General features: G+C 31.8%; 3 protein-coding genes across 5 annotated transcripts in view; 2 read left to right on the top strand and 1 right to left on the bottom strand.

The window, feature by feature from the left end:
* Window positions 1-775: 775 nt before the first annotated feature.
* LOC140040531 (galactosylceramide sulfotransferase-like) lies at window positions 776-3863 on the bottom strand. Its single transcript, XM_072086540.1, has 2 exons — window positions 3554-3863; window positions 776-3256 (listed from the first exon to the last, which is right to left on the bottom strand). Exons 1-2 carry the CDS (start codon window positions 3772-3774, stop codon window positions 2128-2130), a joined length of 1350 nt encoding a protein of 449 aa, XP_071942641.1. The 5' UTR covers window positions 3775-3863; the 3' UTR covers window positions 776-2127.
* A 6580-nt stretch (window positions 3864-10443) lies between these two features.
* On the top strand, window positions 10444-14334 carry LOC140039305 (receptor-type tyrosine-protein phosphatase beta-like). Its single transcript, XM_072084910.1, has 9 exons — window positions 10444-10483; window positions 10853-11110; window positions 11236-11508; window positions 11597-11845; window positions 12425-12697; window positions 12786-13034; window positions 13173-13445; window positions 13930-14193; window positions 14321-14334. The coding sequence occupies exons 1-9, from the start codon at window positions 10444-10446 to the stop codon at window positions 14332-14334; spliced, it is 1893 nt and encodes a 630-aa protein (XP_071941011.1).
* LOC140040528 (tyrosine-protein phosphatase 10D-like) overlaps window positions 12422-21175 on the top strand; it is a 17309-nt gene continuing 8555 nt past the window's right edge. For 2 of the 3 annotated variants that reach the window (XM_072086531.1, XM_072086534.1), the window contains exons 1-12: window positions 13240-13445; window positions 13930-14193; window positions 14562-14828; window positions 15067-15339; window positions 15504-15773; window positions 16473-16745; window positions 17088-17354; window positions 17544-17816; window positions 18178-18438; window positions 18847-19107; window positions 19427-19573; window positions 20942-21061. In XM_072086531.1, coding sequence (XP_071942632.1) covers window positions 14603-14828; window positions 15067-15339; window positions 15504-15773; window positions 16473-16745; window positions 17088-17354; window positions 17544-17816; window positions 18178-18438; window positions 18847-19107; window positions 19427-19573; window positions 20942-21061 — 2371 coding nt within the window. In that variant the 5' untranslated portion in view covers window positions 13240-13445; window positions 13930-14193; window positions 14562-14602. Of the gene's footprint in view, window positions 12698-13239; window positions 13446-13929; window positions 14194-14561; window positions 14829-15066; window positions 15340-15503; window positions 15774-16472; window positions 16746-17087; window positions 17355-17543; window positions 17817-18177; window positions 18439-18846; window positions 19108-19426; window positions 19574-20941; window positions 21062-21175 lie in introns of those variants that run through there. The other variant, XM_072086533.1, reaches the window with a different exon arrangement.

The following is a 21175-nucleotide window of genomic DNA, read 5'->3' as shown; positions in this document are numbered from 1 at the left end:
ATAACAAATTTATTGAAGAACAATTTGGTCTTTTATGACATTGTTATGATTATATGTGTCTATTCAACCACCTTATGAAAAAAATCCTTTGTGATTAAGGGTCAAATGTCAATATCATAGACATAGATCGCAACTTGTCCCCTTTCGGGTGGTGATACCCGATCAGGGTCTCACACACATTGAAAACAACACCATATTCCATCGAACACCGTATATTTTATATGCAACCTATGTAAAGTAAGAGGCCTCTCCGATTATGAATTAATATTTACATCCCTCGGAAAAAAATATTAAATATTCAAAAGGCTTTACGGCTAATAAATTTGTGATGAAACATTAATTTACTGTGCTTGTAAATCGTAAATCAGTTTATATACCTAATTAGCTATGCAGAAGTTAAGTAGAAAAAAATGTGTAACTCGTAATACATCTAGTGCTATCAATTAAATTTTGTATTAGTAGGGAGTGTACGTAGACGTAATTTGGTTGGGGTTTAAAGTAATTTGATCGATGGAAAAGTAGCTTATATGATTATGATGACAACTGCCCAAGAAGAACAACTGTATTTAAACCATTTTAGCCTAATGTATTATATCGTAATGTACATCCTTTCTGGCCGTATGAAAAGTCAGTGAGAGCATTGAGGTTTACCTCCATGGTCAGAGTTAGAACTTTAGTTAGTCTTGAATGCCAATGATACTGAAACGGAACGAGTAATAATACAATAAACAAGTATATGTGCTATTATATATCTGCATATATATTTTGCAATTGACATACAATACATTAATGTAACCGACAATATTAATGATATATATTAAAGGAATTAACTCAAACTAAGCTATTAATAATATAAATAAAATGTATAATAAAAAAACTTTTTACACATTAACCCTGTGATAAATTCCATCCTTAAACTAAATGCGCATTTTAAAAGTATATTTAAAACAAGCCAAAAACGTTCCAAATATTGGCCTGAAATGGTGTAAATTGATACACATGAATGCTATATGTTTGCAAAAACAACTATTTTTTTCTTATTTAAAGCCATGTTTATTTCAGGATATTGGTTTCATACTCATGAATACTGTACCCTCTTTTGAAACGTTTGACAAATACCTTCACAACCCCAATAGACTTCCTCATCCCCAAAAACTCACCCATTAAACACACATTCTTCTAATAAATTGTTTTAATTAAAATTCTTAATGTAAAAATGTTAAAACCTAACTTTAAAATAATCAGCACAGAGAAATATCTCTAACCTATGTGCACACATTACAAGTAATAATGAAAATTGCCTAGACAGGCCTACAACGATATAACACAACAAATATTGTTTTAACATAAACTGTCCTTAAACGTACATAAATAAAAATATACTCAAAAATAGGATATGAATGTAAAACTATTAAATATATACAAAAATAAATATAACTAATATACAATACAAATATATAATCTTTAAATAAGTAGATTGTACATGGAGTTTACTCCATTACTGTCTGTCATGTTGCAATATAAACATAAATGTTCAGCAGTGGTATTTGGTTGTTGCAATATAATTTATAGTTTTTAAGTGTTTTTATATACAATCCAATACATTTTTTTTAAAAACAATAAATTATGTTTAAATTGTTTTTGACGAGTCCCATAATGGGCACATTACTTCAAATAATAATCAAATAATCATAGAATAAAAACAGTGATGCTAAATATGACCTCTTGTACTAAAAACGTTGGCATTGGAGTGTGTAGCATTTTGGAAGATAGATGAGCATATTATACCTGAGAAAGGAAATTCAGTGCCAATATCCATTAAATTTTCATTTACAATTACTGCACTTACAAATTTACAGTAATGTGAGCTAAGATCAGTATTAAATTTAATTTATTAGCTGACTAGTATATTTGTTTAAATTTGCTTTTGCTGACTGTGGCTAAGTAGAATAAAATTGAATTATATACTTTCCATCATTTTTTTTTAATTGCTCTTGTTGTCACTTACAGTATATAGGCATAACTGATACAGTATGTACCAGGTCAGAATAACATGTTGTGATCAGTCCAAATATGTGCTTGTAAATAACTTAACTATTTGTCTAGGCTTAGGAAAAATCATGTCACTCAAAATGGCTTTCTTTTTACTGGTGGCCGTTGCCGATGTCTCATCCCTTGAGGACTTTTAAAGTTTGGAAATTGCTTTCTACGCAAATCTTGTGTGTAGCTTATCTCAGGTTTCACCATTTGTTCGCATAATTGGTCTTTTTTCGCAGATTCCTTTAAAACAAAAGTATTTATTTTAACACCTGGAGGTTGAAATATCCTGTATTTGCCGTCACCCTGTCCACCAGTATCCGTAGCGATACATTTATCAAACAACTTTTGGTTTATCTCTCTAAGTTGTTCTACCTCTGCAGCCATTTTTTCAACACCAAACGCTTTAATGCGTTGCCATAAAGTTCTGTTAAAATGTTCATACAACATAACATCGCCTTTATTCCAATCAATTATACTTTTTTTCAGTTGATCTGAAAGCTGATGAACTGAATTTTCTTTACGCGAATTCATTTTAAAAAATGCAATGTCTTCAAGAGAAAAACAAAGTAATTCTTTCAGAAGTATAAGCGATTCATCAAAGTACTCGGCAATAACGATTAAATTAAACTGCTTTTCAATCATTTTTATTGCTTTTTGAATAAGACTGTCATCATCAAAGTCTTCTTCTGGAAAACCAAAATCAAAAAGCATAACATTTCTTGCGTGTACTTTGCTCCGCATTTTGTTGTAAAAATGCTTGGGCCGCTGTAAGAACTTAGTCATAGCGTCTGGATCTCCTGGCATGCCCGCGCGTCCATCCATCTTAAAGTATGTAAATGCACTTTCAAAAACAGGCACAGGATCTCGAAGTATACTGATGTAAACCGAGTTTGGTGGCATAACATCTAGTACTTCAGAACTAAATCGTGAATGGTGGCAATAAATATTACATGCACCATTCACAGGTATCATGTGTTTTTTCTCAAAATATTGTGGGTATCCCAGGTGGTGACCAATTGGTGGAATTGCAAAATTAAGATTGTTTTTATCGCCATAGCGTAGAAATATATTTTGAAGTGTACTACTTCCAGTTTTGTGAACTTTTAAAAGTGTAATGTTGACTTTTGGTTTGCAATCTCTGTGATATTGTTCATTTTGTTTACTTGATATTTTACTTGTTTCCTTTACTTCTTTATCTCGGTCCTTTTCAGATTTCCTGTTGAAAATAGACATAACAAATAATTATATTTACTGTATCATTTGCACCTAATCACATATTGAAATTAATTTATACATCGTCACCACAAGGCCCCTATAAAATTATTAAAAGTTGGATTAGTCAGAAGTTCCGGCGGCTTGTGAGAGTATTACTATTTATATGGCCTAACCTATATTTAGATAAATCCCATGCCGGTTACGTACAGCCCAACCCAACCCAACCATATGGCCTATAATATGCTACATTAGTCAGATATAATATAAAGAGTAAAACTATACATTTGTTGTACGTTACCTGACGTGGCTCTTCCAGTTAATTGGAGCTACTGCTGCACCGGATCTTTTTTCCCCGTTGTTGAAAGCGTAGCCTACAACAGTATCTTCGGAAATTTTACTATAGCTAGGCTTCGGTGTCTTCGGGCCTTTCAAATACAGCACAAACAATATAAGAACAGTCAGTGTAAAAGCTAGTATATACCTAATTTTAGTCCGCATATTGCTTCTAATGCCGGTCATAGCCTTTTCAACTTACAATACATAATTTAAGTACCCAAAGTATGGTGCTTAGCGTTGTTATTGTGTTAAAAATATCGATTTCATGTCAACTGGCTTTGGAGGAAAGAAACAAAATAAGAAACGCGGGTCAAAATGATAGAGGGCGGTATACTAAAAACCGCCTAAATTTCATATTTATATTGGAAATAATATACAGAAAGACTAGACGCAACACAAAGGATACATTAAGCGCACAGTGTGAGTGATTTGACTATCACAAGCGATGGTGGATTATCCGAACTGTCATGTGCTATTGGTCAACTCACTTATGTTGCGTCTACGTCCTTTAGAAAGGATGTACTGTATTCATCACAAAATCAAACTTATAGACCGAGTCCTTGATAAAGTTATTCCCTTCTTTAAAAAGGGGACTGATATGATTATTGTATATTGACGGTTTACTTTTTTTTTTATCAGCTAGGGCCTAAATATTTTTATCCACTTTTTGGTCAACGTATATAGGCCTATAGGTCTGTGTCCCATTAATTGTACATTAGGGTAGAGTGCAATAACTCGTACGTATTAATCATCATTGATAATATCAATAATAATAATACGCACAATGATACCGTAAATGTGTATTGAGGAAGTTTATCCATATTTTATATAAATACTGTATCAAAGACATTAGTCTCGCACAATTCCAAAAGTAATGTTAATATTGTCAAAATGTTTATAAATATAATATGTACCGACGGTAATCAACCAACTTGTTTAACTTATTGTCTAATCGAAACCATATATTTAGCACAGTTTTGAACGAGTGTTTTAATTGTTGGTCGTTTCACATACATAAGTACCTTTTTGATGAAGTAGGCCTACGATGGTGGTAAAGGAAGTTAAAACATATTTTGTTTATATGTATTGATTAATATTAACAAAACACATCCTGCTAAACATACAAAGATATTATTATTATTATTAGTTCTATCTTCCTTCTAGTTTCATATCATTGCCACTCAATTGAGAATTGTTTTGCTCATGTACCAAATAATTGAAACTCTACATGACGCAACGCACTATTACGAGATGACCAAACAACAAGCGACTTCGGAGGATCTATCGCGACGTGATTGGTCAATTAAACTTGCGGTACACTATAGCTTTTGTTGTTGGATCACAAAGTTTTATTAAGTCCATGATTGTTGTACCCGATCTGTACAATTCTAACAACCATTATGCCATGATTAGACAGTTCGGGAGAAATAGTTAAAACTACATTCGTTTTAATAAATTAATAATAAAAACTGATTTAACTATCATTAAGTAGGTTACATTAGGTGATTTCCTATTATTCGAGTAAAGATTCTACTAGAAATTATCATTTTCCAAACAAATGTTATTTTGGAAAAATTGTAAAAAGAGAGAAATAAATGTATCTAAGTGAATTTATTTATCATCAATTAAAATATTCGACCAGTAGGCCTATAAATGACCACCTAACATAGCCTGAGTGGGTCATTATAGACTCTGGTCACAGCAAATACATTTTTAGATAGCGTATCTCTGTGATCTTACACCGCCATCATACGTCACCAATTGATCGTCATTCAATTGGTGACATTGTTGATAAGTGAAGCGAGATATTGTGGCTCTGTTTGCCTACAGCAGGAAGTTTATACTACCAATAAATAAAACCAACTATTTCCTTATTTACCAAGCCAACATTGACAACGACATGAAGCCATCGTCAGCGGACTGATAGTTAAGGATTTACAAGGATTAGACTGTGGAAAACGATCCTGGAAAAACAAGGATAGTAGTATACTTACCCGGCAATTCGATCCGCTTCTTCGAAATATAAATAAAGTTTGGAAGCATTGTTGGAACTTATGGAGTGGTTATAAACTAATTTAGTTCTTCCGTCGGCAATATAGCGTTTAGTTTATAACAAGATATATATATTTAACTGATCATCACACTCAAATTATTATGAAGCTACATGTTTTAAGCTTTATTATTTGGAGTGTAATTCTAAAGGTAAGATATTACCGTGTTTTCCTAACTAATCCAGACTGCAGTACAGTCGTGTGTAGTAAAGAACCAGAAGAGGTCAAAAGATTATATTACTACTAAATGAGCTTCTTTAGTTTACGTTTAGTAAATCCCTAAACGGCTCAAAACGCAATCATGTTATAACATAATTGAAAACAGATGTATTACTTTAATATAAAAGTACTGTGTGTTATATAATTATATAAAATGTGACAACCCTTTACTTTTAGGCCGAATAGTAAAGAACTGGGTGGACACGGTTTTTATCCGATGTGTCATTCGGTTTTTGTAGTATCCACCACAGTATTGTGGTAACCGGTATTGTTAAATGGTTACGCTGAATGATTTCAATGAAAAGGGTAATTATTCAACCTCCACTTGTGACCCATACATGTACTGTACGTTCTCATTGTAGACTATAAATAACACTAGAGGGATGTGACCTTCTCACAGAACGTATTTTGATACATTCCATTGCCAATCATAAAGTAAAGTATAGATTGGTACTGTATATTTATATTACCAAACACCCCAAAAAACCATTATGGTGTCCTCTTATTCATATCGGGCTGCCAATGGCCCCAAGTTATTTTTTTTTGTCGGAATTATTATATTATCAGAATTACTGTACTATTTAATAATATAATATTATTAATTACAACTTTATTTCGAAACATATACAGAACTAGATTCACCAAATTGGTGTTTTTCACAAGGTCGTTTTTGCTTACGTAGGATGATACAAAACTGTATGTAATCATTTACTTAGATACAAAAACACAAAACTGACAACAATAATTTCGATTAAAAGTATGATTTCATAAACAGATTATATTTGAATACTAAAAATATAATTTTAATTTGATGACAACTGACATGTTGTTTCATGGTTGGTGGGGTAGACATTACATAATTTTACATTTTCTAAATGACAGTGGCATGTGCAGATTAACTGTAGCATAATAAGAATCACTGACAATGAAAACAAACTCTCTCTTAAAACTCTCTTTTACTAAAATGCATTTGGGAAATACTGTACTTTACAGAAAAAGAGACGTTTGTTGGAAAAACTGGTTTTGGTTGATTGTGTGGTCCTAAACAATAAAATTCTATTTTTTCTCTGAAAAAGTCGTAACATTTTTAAAGCCCAGAGGTATTCTGTAAATGTACAGTGTACAGTGATGTATAGTAAACTATAATTCTGGAAATTCCCAGGCAACCAACGCTCTAGTATTCTTTAGATTATCCCCACCTATCTCAAAAATAAAAAAAAAATCACATAAAAAAATTAAAGTACAAATAATATGATTTCATTAATTTCTATCAGATTACAGTACTCCTGTAGTGAATAATGACTATAAAGTACAGGTACTATGATTATTAATATTATTTTTCAATAATCTTACTATATTTAATCGTTTTAAATTTGGAATTAATGAATACCGTAACACCGTAGCATCTTTCAGATTATCTGTATGGTACAATACATGATGTACAGTAATGCAACAGTCTGTATTTATTGTCTTTTATTATTCAATTCAATTCAATTCAATTTCTTTATTCTTGCAAATGCCATCAAGGGCTAATATCTGCTTAAACATACTACATCATACAAACATAATTATACTGTACATATTTACATTTAAAATTTAAACACATACATTTTAGTCATTACTACTGTAGTAGTTATTGTTTTTAATTATTGTAATTATTGTTATAAAGATTATTGTTATAGTTATTATTAATAAAATAAAATAATAAAAGTGTAATAAATTATAGGTCAAATCTTAAGGGCAGTTTTAAATCCAAAGGCAAATTACTGAAAAAAATGACAATGCTGTGGGTACAGTATCAGTGGCTGGATTGATTTCAATGGAGATACAAAAAAAAGCAAAAAGCTAAATCAAAATGATAAAGTAAAACAGCCAGAAAAATTAGCAGAGCTTTTGGGCAACACTAGCCCTTCATCAGTGCGAGTCTTTTATTATATGTATGAAACATATTTATCTTGTTACCAATTATTAAGTTGAAATTCAGTCTAGAACCATAGAAAACACAATACTACAACAAAACTGATGCAGATTTACAACATCAGTTTGTTTTTACTATACAGTACTCATGTAGGTTGTGATGGTTTTTAATTGTTTTTAACATCTACAGTAGGAGTGCCTCATGCCTTACCCTAAATCTACCCCTGAAGAAGATCAATATCAAACAGAAGACACAAATCGTGGTTGAGGCATTTTTCACACAACCTATATTTAAATATTTATATTTTAGGCGTAACTACAGTTACCATTATTTCACTAGTCATTGTATGATGTTTGTTCTTTTTTACAGTTTTGCACTGCTCAAATATTGAACACTCCGGGTAAGACACATTTCTATTATGTTTCCTCATTCCATTTGACATTCTTAATAGCATAATGGTTTTAAATTGAACCATTGTACCTCATTGTACATTATGAAAGTTGTAAAATAATATTCTTCAACTTCCTGAATCTAGTTATAATAACAACTTATCTATGTCCTTTTAATTTTAATTACTTTTTATGTCCTATCCTAAATGCATTTGTTATAATATTCTGAGTAAAATAACAATTGTGTTTATTTTCAGAATGTTCAGTTGGCTAATTTCTTAAAACTATTCTTTTCATGTACTATACTATCATAGTTATTGTAGTACCTTAACAACTGTATAATATTATTTTAAATAGACTAGGCCTACTGTTAGTATACTGTACCTTTTGTTCAATAAAAACAGATTATTAAAGAAAAAAATTGATCTGACTGGAAAAGAGGGCAAGGAATATATGTTTCTATTTTTATGGTTTAAAAGAATAATATTATATTGGTGGAAGGTCTGGTTTAAATAAATGATAAAACAATTCATACATAAAGGTTTCATACCTGTTGTAAATTACCATACACCACCATAACCACTGCAGCTATAAAATCACATATTTTTGGATCATTTCATGGTTCTGGTGGTAGAATAAAGAAAACAACTTTTAGATGAGCGTGTTCAAATTAAACACTGTAATATCATTTGTATTATTTCAGAAAATGTAACAATAAGTGATGTAGAGAAAACCAGGTTTACAGTCAGCTGGGATTCCCCAAATCCTCCTGGAAGTTATAAAGTGCATTGGATAATCTTAAAATCATTAAATGATGAGGAGTTGTTATTTGTAAATGAAAGTCTATCTGAGAATGCTACTGAAACTATATCTGTGGATGTCACAGAGTTGCTACCAGGTGTAACATATAATGTGACTGTTACTGCTGTACATAACAATAATTCACTGTCAAGTGCACCAAGTGACCCTGAAATACAAACGACAGGTAAAAACCTAAATCTTAAGCTCTGTCACACTATCAAACTTTATCTGACAAAAAATGTGATGTGCCCATATATGGTCACGATTTTGTCATATCACTACCATATTTGGGCACATCACACGTTTTGTTGTCCAACTAGTTTGATAGTGTAGATAGTGAGCTTTAGGTTGTATGTTCAGACTCACGCCGTTAAGGTGGCTTTATTTAAGCGGCATACATATTTTTGTGTCTGAACTAGGTCACGAATTAGCATAGCTGTTACGCCGTTAATAATTCTAGCAGGAGAGGGTAGATTTAATAACGCTAATCCAGTAATGCATCAGTGAATTTAACCTTAACTAATGAAAAAACATGACCACGATTAGCAGACAGCAACTACATACCTGTACCCTAGTTTATGACAGATAATAGCTACAGTACTGTGTAATGTGTTTTCAGGTTTTCAATTTTAATGAACAGTACAGTTGGTGTCAGTGATATGATCTTTTAAATTAAATCAATTAATCAGATAGTTGTCCGTGTAATTTTACGTATAATTTAACTCTTCCCTGGTGTAATAACTATGTTTGAAATTATTTTGAATTATAATGCAATTCTGCAAGTAGTAAAAGAACAAATCAGTATATTTGAAGGTGACAATATAAATAAAAAATAACAATGTATACATAGTTCTATCTGCTTAGACCTGATCAAAATGTTTTAAATGCAAGGCATTGTTGATCGTTGTGTCTGAACACCTTGGCTTTTAACGCCACGGATTACCGTACACCTTGTGTAGATAATGCTACCTTAACGTGAGTCTGAACATACCCTTAGTCAAGTTAAGAATGTTTTGCTACAAAATTACATTATCAACTTAACAGTACTGTACAGTATCCACCATAATACTCGACAGTACTCTCTCAAATACTACATTTAAATCAAGGGAAGACCAAGAATATATAGAAAACCAGTGACAAACCCAGAGCACCTGCTAGGAGTTTGGTTTAGACTCCTTTCCTTAATGTATTTTGAAATATGTGGATATTTTCATATGTATTTCAGTACCAAATGCTGTTACACTCAGTGAATATGATGCTAATACAACATCTGTAACAGCACAATGGACATGGTCAGAGACAGATGATGGTGTGGCAGAACGTTTCAATGTGTATTGTAGAAGTGGTGATCCTACTAAAACAACAATCTATGTGACTGGTGACACATTGTACAATGCTACTTGCAACAATGTCACATCTGGTAGAAATGTCACCATAGTTGTGTCAAGTACAAGTGGTGACAAAACAAGTGACAATGACACCATCATTATTTCTGCAGGTAATCATTTTAATGTGTAATGTTTCAATATGAGATCATCGTTGCCTTATTGGTTTGTTTAACATTTTGTTAAACATAGAATTGTGATAATATATTTTTCAGTTATATCAAATTTGATGGAAAGTATTTAATAACGATATATGAATATTCAATTCTGAAAAAAAAAAATGTTACCACCATGCTAAATTTGTTTATCAATATCAAATAGTTTATCTACATCGATGTATGTGATGCCCCCCCCCCCCCCATAGGAAACAGTAGTGTTACAGAGAAAATCATGGATTGCTCATTCTTCTAATATATATATTATTTGGTATTGTTGAATAATTTAGGGAATTGCTGCCTTATTCATTTAATTGAAATATTCATTTAAATATTTCTTTAGTACCTGCAACAGTTCAGAATTTGACAGAAACCGGAGCAACAAATGACACATTCACAGTGGAATGGGATAAAGCAGATGGAGATGTTGACTTTTATGAAATAAGTTGCTCTGAGGGTGAGCCTCAGGTTCAGCAAGTTTCAGGAAATATATACACAGCATCATGTATTGGACTTGTACCTGGGGAAAATTATAATGTCACAGTAGTTGCCAACAGCAATGGAAAGTTAGGAGAGGAACAAACTTTAAATGTTTTTACAAGTAAGTACAGTGTACAGTCATGTTCAAATGTAGATATGAAGGTCCACACACCTTTAAATCTGAGTTTAATCTATATAATGTACAATTTAAATACTTACTCAATCTATCTATCATATGTATTTCAGTACCAAGTGCTGTTCAGCTTAGTGAATATGATGCTACTACAACATCTGTAACAGCACAATGGACATGGTCAGAGGCAGATGATGGTGTGGCAGAACTTTTCAATGTATATTGTGAAAGTGGTTATCCTACTAAAACAACAATCTATGTGACAGTTGACACATTGTACAATGCTACTTGCAACAATGTCACACCTGGTAGAAATGTCACCATAGTTGTGTCAAGTACAAGTGGTGACAAAACAAGTGACAATGACACCATCATTATTTCTGCAGGTAATCATTTTAATGTGTAATGTTTCAATATTAGATCATCGTTGCCTTATTTGTTTGTTTAATATTTTTATTTATTTATTAATTTTAGTACCTGCAATGATTCAGAATTTGACAGAAACCTCAGCAACAACTAACACATTCACAGTTGAATGGGATGAAGCAGATGGAGATGTTGACTTTTATGAAATAAGTTGCTCTGAGGGTCAGCCTGATGTTTCAGGAGATATGTACACAGCTTCATGTATTGGACTTGTACCTGGTGGAAATTATAATGTCAAAGTAGTCGCCAACAGCAATGGAAAGTTAGGAGAGGAACAAACTTTAAATGTTTTCACAAGTAAGTAAATTGTACAGTTACCGTAAAACCTCGAAAAGAAGCCCATGGGCTTAAACCGCGAAAAGAAGCCCATCTCGAAAAGAAGCCCCTCTCTACAGTTTGCAAAAGTACTCTCGAAAAGAAGGCCATCTCGAAATGAAGCCCCCTGGGCTTCTTTTCAAGATAGTATGGGCTTCATTTCGAGATAGACTACTCATACTGTATTGAGATGATGACGAAATTATTGTATTTGACGGTGAATCATAGGACTGTTTTTTTGCTTTTTATATTGTTTTTTAATTGGTATATTAAACATAATTTCATGGTTGAAAAAATGTCTCAAAAGTCACATTATTGTAGTAGAAATTCACAAAATTTACAGCATTCATCTCCAAAAGCCCATCTCGAAAAGAAGCCCACCCAAGAGCACTAAAAAAAGAAGAAGCCCATGGGCCTCTTTTCGAGGTTTTACGGTATGTTACTACATAATAAACTAATTCCACTATGTAGATATGAAGACCCACACACCTTTTAATGCCATTTTTTTTATCAATGTACATTGAGAAGTCAGAATACTTACTGAATCATATATACTTTCAGTACCAAGTGCTGTTCAGCTTAGTGAATATGATGCTACTACAACATCTGTAACAGCACAATGGACATGGTCAGAGGCAGATGATGGTGTGGCAGAACATTTCAATGTATATTGTGGAAGTGGTGATCCTACTGAAACAACAATCTATGTGACTGGTGACACATTGTACAATGCTACTTGCAACAATGTCACATCTGGTAGAAATGTCACCATAGTTGTGTCAAGTACAAGTGGTGACAAAACAAGTGACAATGACACCATCATTATTTCTGCAGGTAATCATTTTAATGTGTAATGTTTCAATATTAGATCATCGTTGCCTAATTTGTTTGTTTAACATTTTCATTTATTTATTACTTTTAGTACCTGCAATGATTCAGAATTTGACAGAAACCTCAGCAACAACTAACACATTCACAGTGGAATGGGATGAAGCAGATGGAGATGTTGACTTTTATGAAATAAGTTGCTCTGAGGGTCAGCCTGATGTTTCAGGAGATATGTACACAGCATCATGTATTGGACTTTTACCTGGTGGAAATTATAATGTCACAGTAGTCGCCAACAGCAATGGAAAGTTAGGAGAGGAACAAACTTTAAATGTTTTCACAAGTAAGTAAATTGTACAGTTATGTTACTACATAATAAACCAATTTTTATATGTAGATATGAAGATCCACACACATTTAAATCTGAGTTTAATCTATATAATGTAGAATGTAAGTACTTACTCAAACATGTATTTTTCAGTACCAAATGCTGTTCAGCTTAGTGAATATGATGCTAATACAACGTCTGTAACAGCACAATGGACATGGTCAGGGGCAGATGATGGTGTGGCAGAACATTTTAATGTATATTGTGAAAGTGGTTATCCTACTAATACAACAATCTATGTGACTGGGGAGACATTGTACAATGCTACTTGCAACAATGTCACATCTGGAAGAAATGTCACCATAGTTGTGTCAAGTACAAGTGGTGACAAAACAAGTGACAATGACACAATCATTATTTCTGCAGGTATTTTTTGATATCCTAATATCTTGGTATATTATTGTCCTAAATTGTTTTTTTTCAATTCAATTTTATTTTCATAAGATACATCATTGTGAAATAACATGACAGTTTTTTTTTAAAATTAGAATGCACTTATTCTGGAGAAACATAAATAAGCCCAGAGGACTTTAAGGCTAGTTCCATCAGAAAAAAAATAATTCAAAAAGTATATATAATGAAAATTGATATTTCCATACTCGATTTTCACTGTTGATCTTTCATGAAAACATGACCTGTATATTTCTTTTGTGTCATTTAGTCTATGAAAAAGTTTTTTCTACTTGTTTAGATGTTCCATGAACTTCTCCTCATTGCATGTTTTTGTCAACTACACAATTTCTGATCTTACACAGTCTTTTTAGACAATTATTTGAAACTTTGATTTTAAGGTGTAGAATTCATTAATACAGACCAATTTATAATTCATGTCTTCTGGTTTTGGTTTTAGTGCCTGAAACTGTTTTGTATCTTAGAGAGACCTCAGTGACAAATGAAACTCTTACAGTAAGTTGGGAACCACCAAAAGGTGATGTTGACTTTTACCAAATCAGTTGCTTTGAAAATGCAACTTTGCAAACTGTTGAACATACTAATGAAAAAACATATACTGCAGAATGCAATAAGCTCACTCCTGGTGAAGAATACAAGATTATCGTAACAGCATACAGTAATCAAAAGGCAGGAGAAGCATCTTCTATAACAGTGATTACAAGTAAGTATTGATAAAAAATGAGGATCTAATGTTTAAAACAATAAGAAGCCTTTAAAACATCTGGAAAATCTGTGTACCTCATAGTTTATAAAATGGTTTTGAGTATTGGTTTACTGCTATATTACAGAGGTGGAACCATGAAATTGGGAATGTGGGGTTCAATTGAGTTCTGCCACGGAAAACATTTCTCAGGAGCTCCCTTCACATAACAATTTTATGTCTGTCATTTCAATATTATTTTACTTCACCCTCAGCCTAAATTGTTAGTCAATTATAGGTGGATTTATGCTATCATTTTCTGTAAGAAAACTTTTAGAATCATTAAAATATCAGCTTTTAAATTCTTTAATCTATTATTTTCTTTCTAGCACCAAACAATGTTAAATTAGAAGAAGGACCATCGACCACTATGTCTGTTACAGCCTATTGGAGAAAACCATCTGGTGTATTTGATTCTTTTAATGTTAGCTGCGGAGAAGCCACAGCATATCCATCTTATATACCTTATAGCAACGATCTTGGTAACAACATTAATGCAAGCTGTATTAATGTAACCTCTGGTTCAACACAAATTCTAACAGTGGTGACAATCAGTGGAGCTGAAACAAGTTCTGATACTATTAGTCTTACAGCACGTAAGTTGTCATCATCCATAACTATAATAATACACTTATCTTGACCCTATGTAAAGATAATAGTCTATTGTTATATTAGCCAAACAAGACGTCTAATTGTAACAAGAGTAGGTTAATCTCCAATTGATAAATTTCAGTAAAAAAACATAGTTTCCATACACACAACATTTTATATTTACAATCTACTAAGCTACAGTTTAAAAGAATAAACTTTTGAACTTAATCATGTGTATTTCAGTACCAAGTGCTGTTCAGCTCAGTGAATATGATGCGACTACAACATCTGTAACAGCACAATGGACATGGTTAGAGGCAGATGATGGTGTGGCAGAACGTTTCAATGTATATTGTGGAAGTGGTGATCCTACTAATACAACCATCCTTGTGACTGGTGACACATTGTACAATGCTACTTGCAGTGATGTCACACCTGGTGGAAATGTCACCATAATTGTGTCAAGTACAAGCGGGGATAAAACAAGTGACAATGACACCATCATTATTTCTGCAGGTAATTATAGAATTGTGTTCATAATATATTTTTTGGGGGAATAAAACAAGTGAAAATAATATATCATTTCTGCAGGTAATATTTCTATATAAACTTAATAATTTTAGGAAACATAAACTTTTAATTTTTTTCGCATGTTAATTGTAATTAATTGTATTTTTTAGTTCCCGAAATTGTACAGAATCTAATAGAAAAGGAGGCAACACTTGATACAATTACAGCAACTTGGGAAAGTCCAATTGGTGATGTAGAATTCTACCAAATTACCTGTTCTGGTGGTGATGCCAAGCCTGAAAGACTTAATCATATTTCTGGACAAGACATGTATAATGCATCGTGTGTTGAGCTAACATCTGGAGAGGATTACACACTTACTGTAATTGCAAATAGCAATGGAAAGCAGGGAGAAGTAGATAATGTAAACATATTTGCAGGTAATTCAAATGACTCAATTTTTGTAATTAAATTTTACCAGTATACACGAGTATATTGGTGGCAAACACACCTAATTTTCAATCCAAAGGTCCAGGGGTCAATACTGACCTAGTGCCAGGGTTGTAACACACAACTGTTTTCTACTCCACATCTTAAGCTAACCCTCCATGGTTTTCAAGCAGGATATATTTTATCCATCCTTTTCATTACATAAATGAAATCATTGTTGAGTGCAAGAATATATTTTATTACAGTATATCTTTCAATAAATAAAAATTATTGTTTTTGAAGTACATTTTAAAACATGCAGTATTTGTTTTTATGTAACATTAAAAAAAATGTATTGGCTAAATATAAATGTTATATTGTATTTTAGGCCATATGTAATGGTATATTTATATTAAATTCAAAATTCTCAAGTGATGTGGCTGAGTGGTTAAGCCACAGCCATAATATCGGCACAGGTTCAATGCACTCCTTGACCATAGAACAAGTTTTCTCAGATATCAAAAACACATCGCATGTGTGCACATTATAGAATCCAGTGCAAAGAGGAGGTTACCTTGGTGTTTATTTGGTCCATTTCAGCAGCACTTGTAATTTCTTCACTGTGTTGGGTAAACAACCCTACCACTTACTTTGAGAGGACCTTCAGTATGTTCCAATGGGAATTAACTGGTCATATATATTATTTTCAGTACCAAGTGCTGTTACACTCCGTGAATATGATGCTACTACAACATCTGTAACAGCACAATGGACATGGTCAGAGGCAGATGATGGTGTGGCAGAACATTTCAATGTATATTGTGAAAGTGGTTATCCTACTAATACAACAATCTATGTGACTGGGGACACATTGTACAATGCTACTTGCAACAATGTCACATCTGGTAGAAATGTCACCATAGTTGTGTCAAGTACAAGTGGTGACAAAACAAGTGACAATGACACAATCATTATTTCTGCAGGTATTATTTTTATATTAAATATCATCTTTTTCAATTCAATTTATTTTCCACAAACTACTGTATAGTAACTAATAAATTAATAAAAGAAATCTATTTTCCTGATACACATGGAATCGATGTATAGCATTCTCAAGATATGGTATTCAAATATTTTTAATATCATAAATCTTTCCTGTAACATGTGTCATGCTTTAACCACAATATATGATACTTTCCTTCCTTTTGTTGGCAACATGATGCTTTCCTCTCTTTCCACAGCTAACTCCACCCCTCATCCACTGCAAAGACTTAATTTTGGCCATAATCAGTGCAAAAATAAAGTGTTAATGTTTGCTTTTCTAGTGCCTGAGGCAGTTCAGAATTTAATCGAAAAAAATACATCCAACGAAACCATTAAAGTAGAATGGGAAGCAGCAGAAGGATATGTTGATTTTTATAACGTGTATTGTCCTGAAATGCCTAGTAGCATGATAGAATCTGATGAAGATAGTGAGAATATTTACAGTGAGACTTGTACCGGACTTACTCCTGGAACAACATACATAATCGCAGTGTCTTCAAACAGTAATGAAAAAGAAGGCGAGAATAAATCTGTAACTGTAGTTACAAGTAAGTTTAAGCATTTGTATTTTGTTTATTATAAATTTGGTTGTTGCATCAATTGTGCTGCATGGCATTGGCAGTGGTATCTCTTCAAACTTGCAGAGTGTCACCACAATATTATATACATATGATTTGTAATCTAATATTATTGGAGAAAAAACAATCGTGTACGATTAATTTTAAATCTTCTTGCAGTACCAAACAGTGTTCAGTTAACAGAAGAGAGTCCCACAACTATTAACGTAACTGCTAGTTGGTTAAAACCGTCTGGTGAAGTGAATTCATTTAATATAACTTGCGATGGTGATACACAAGCATCTCCTTCTTACATACAAAGTAGTGACATAAGTGATACAGACAAAATTGAGGCAAGCTGTATTAATGTAATACCTGGTTCAACTCATGTGTTAGAAGTTACAACTGTTAGTTCTGGGAAAACAAGCTCAAATTCTATTTCTCTAACAGCATGTAGGTAGCAACCTATTATTTTTTTTGCTTGCAAACCACTGTTGATTTTCAGTCCTTGTAAGATCATTTTTTACTTCTCAGTTCGATGACAAGTAAATAAAAAGAAAATTATACTTACTTTTCACATCATAAACAATAGTTTGAAAGGACAGGGTTGAATCATAGCCAATCACTTAAAACAGTCTGGGAAAGATAACGTAAGCAGATGGTAATCGATGATCAACAAGAAACATTACATCAAAACTATGTTTATTTCAGCATTTTCATCAATATTGTACAGTACAATATATATTTTTGTATTTCTTGAATCTTTATGTAATTTAGATACAATTTCAAGCCAGTTTTCTTGTTTTTTTTTCAGTACCTGAGAAAGTTCAAAACCTAACAAAAGCAAATGCAACAACTGAAAGTATAACAGCCAGCTGGAAAGCCCCAGTAGGTGAAGTTGACAATTATAACATAACCTGCTCAGGAGGAGATGTTACAGAGCCAGTGGTGCCTGATGATGATCCACTCAGAGCATCTTGCACAGGGCTTACTCCAGGAACAATGTATTCGATTACTGTAGTTGCCAAAAGCAAAGAGAATAGTGGACAGGGAGAAGAAGTGAACATATATTCCAGTAAGTAGTAGTGGAGCTGCAGCTTGGTGATTAACAACGCTTGGCTTCCAATTTCAAGGGATCACGCCTGACCTAGTGCAAGGGTTGTAACTCAAGACTTACTGGACTCATTAAACCACAAATGGAACTTAATTTATAAGCACGATAACTTATAGTTTATCCTTCCTGTCATTTGCTAGTTTCTTGCCGTTAAATGTGTATGACATTTTGTAAAACTTAGTAATGATACTTTAATGGTAGTGCGAAGTTGAATGGTATAGAAAACGTAATATTATTCGTTGTATTAATGTTATAATTGTGTCTTAAGTACAGTATCATACCAAAGCTTAAAGTGGTATATATAAGCAATTTGTAAATTATTATGACAATAATGATATACAATTACTTTTTTCTTCTTTATAATAATAGTTCCGGAGAAACCAACAAATCTTGAACTTATGTTTGGCAAGAGATCTGTCGAGGCTAATTGGGATCAGCCTATTGGTGGTTTAACATCTTACTATGTGGTTTTAAGTAATACGGACGTAGTTCAAGAGAAATACACCACGGATATGTCTGTATCATTTGAAGAGTTGAATCCAGATAGTGATTATACTGTGACAATAACTACAATAAATAATGAAGACACAAGTGAAGCAGTCAGTAAAAGTGGTAAAACGCAAGAAGCTGGTAAGTACTTTAACTAACAATAATTATAACAATTTTGACTTGAAAAAGTTTTTGTTAAAGTGGTTCCCTCATTAAAGAAACATGAATTATGTGTTGTAAAATTATATCTAATCTAAATACTGCTTTCAAATAAGCATAACAAGTAAGAAAAGAAATTTTGTAAATGCTTTACCAAAAGCATCTTATTCATGTATCACACTGTAAAGATCACAGCAAAAAACTTTTGAATTGACAGAAATTGCAGCTGGCTATTGGTACAGGGTACCTTTAATGAAAGTACCACATCATTCAAAGAATGTTTTTATTTATTCTGTTTCAGCACCACCAAATGCAACTGACACACCACCAAGTCCTGTTGACACACAAACAACAACACAATCATTTACTGTTCAATTTTCAAGTTCATACTTTAGTGAAGAAAACGGCAAAATTAAGAATTATACTGTTATCGTATCAGAAGAATTTGGTAAGTCTTCAAAGCAGATAATGTTTTATTATTAACATTAGTATAATATTCATTACTGAATGTATTATTTAATATTCCTGATGAAATATATATTCATGATGCAATATATATTCATTTCCAAATATATTATATTCATTAGTGAATTATTATTATTATTGTTACAGTAGTTATTAGTCAATCTGTTGTAAAATGTTCATGGCCAAAATATATTAACATTCATTACCAAAAATATTAATATATTCCTTAAAGATGTATTGTCCCTTGAAACACAAAAAATGAAGGTCAAAATAATCTAAATTTAAATTGGCAAGTGGTTGACTGACTGTCATACAGAGAGACCTGGGTTCAACTTCCAGTCTATTCAGCTGTAAATGAGTACCTAGTTGAAAATACTAGGGAGGATAAGGCAGCGTGGAAAGGAACTGGCCACCCTACCACATAATACAGAGGCTTAGTAAAATTAGCTCCTAACAACTCATTTCCCTATGTTCAGAGTGAATACGCAACTTACCTTTACCTTTTCTTTTATTATTTAATTTATGGCCAAATATAATATTATTCATTTGCAAATGTATTATTATTCATTTGCAAATGTATTATTATTCATTTGCAAATAGAATATTATTCATTTGCAAATATATTATTATTCATTTGCAAATATATTATTATTCATTTGCAAATATAATATTATTCATTTGCAAATATATTATTATTCATTTGCATATATATTATTATTCATTTGCAAATATATTATTATTCATTTGCAAATATATTATTATTCATTTGCAAATATATTATTATTCATTTGCAAATATATTATTATTCATTTGCAAATATATTATTATTCATTTGCAAATATATTATTATTCATTTGCAAATATATTATTATTCATTTGCAAATATATTATTATTCATTTGCAAATATATTATTATTCATTTGCAAATATAATATTATTCATTTGCAAATATAATATTATTCATTTGCAAATATATTATTATTCATTTGCAAATATATTATTATTCATTTGCAAATATAATATTATTCATTTGCAAATATATTATTATTCATTTGCAAATATATTATTATTCATTTGCAAATATATTATTATTCATTTGCAAATATATTATTATTCATTTGCAAATATATTATTATTCATTTGCAAATATATTATTATTATTTGCAAATATATTATTATTCATTTGCAAATGTATTATTATTCATTTGCAAATGTATTGTTATTCATTTGCAAAAGTATTGTTATTATTATTATTGATGACCAAATATATTACAGTATTAAATTTCCAAATGTGGTTATTACAGTTTCTCAAGCATCCAATTTAAACCTAATGTCATTCTACATCTTTCAGCCAAAGATGAACCATTGGAAGACAGTAATGGTAATTTCAACAACTGGGATAAAGCTGGACGTGGAGATACGATTATTCCATATCAAGCTTTTGAATTTAAACCATATTTTGAAAATAGTGGTATGAGATTCATATTCAATCTGGGCTTTTTGATTACTTTGTTTACTAGCTTTGATTCATTTTCAGTGAACCACATATTAAGCTGAAATTTAAATTAAATCAAAACTATCTTTA

Source organism: Antedon mediterranea, chromosome 2 (genome assembly GCF_964355755.1).
Source record: "Antedon mediterranea chromosome 2, ecAntMedi1.1, whole genome shotgun sequence".
NCBI lineage: Eukaryota > Metazoa > Echinodermata > Crinoidea > Comatulida > Antedonidae > Antedon > Antedon mediterranea.
The sequence above is the reverse complement of the archived record's forward strand: the minus strand, read 5'-3'. Positions and strand labels throughout refer to the sequence as shown.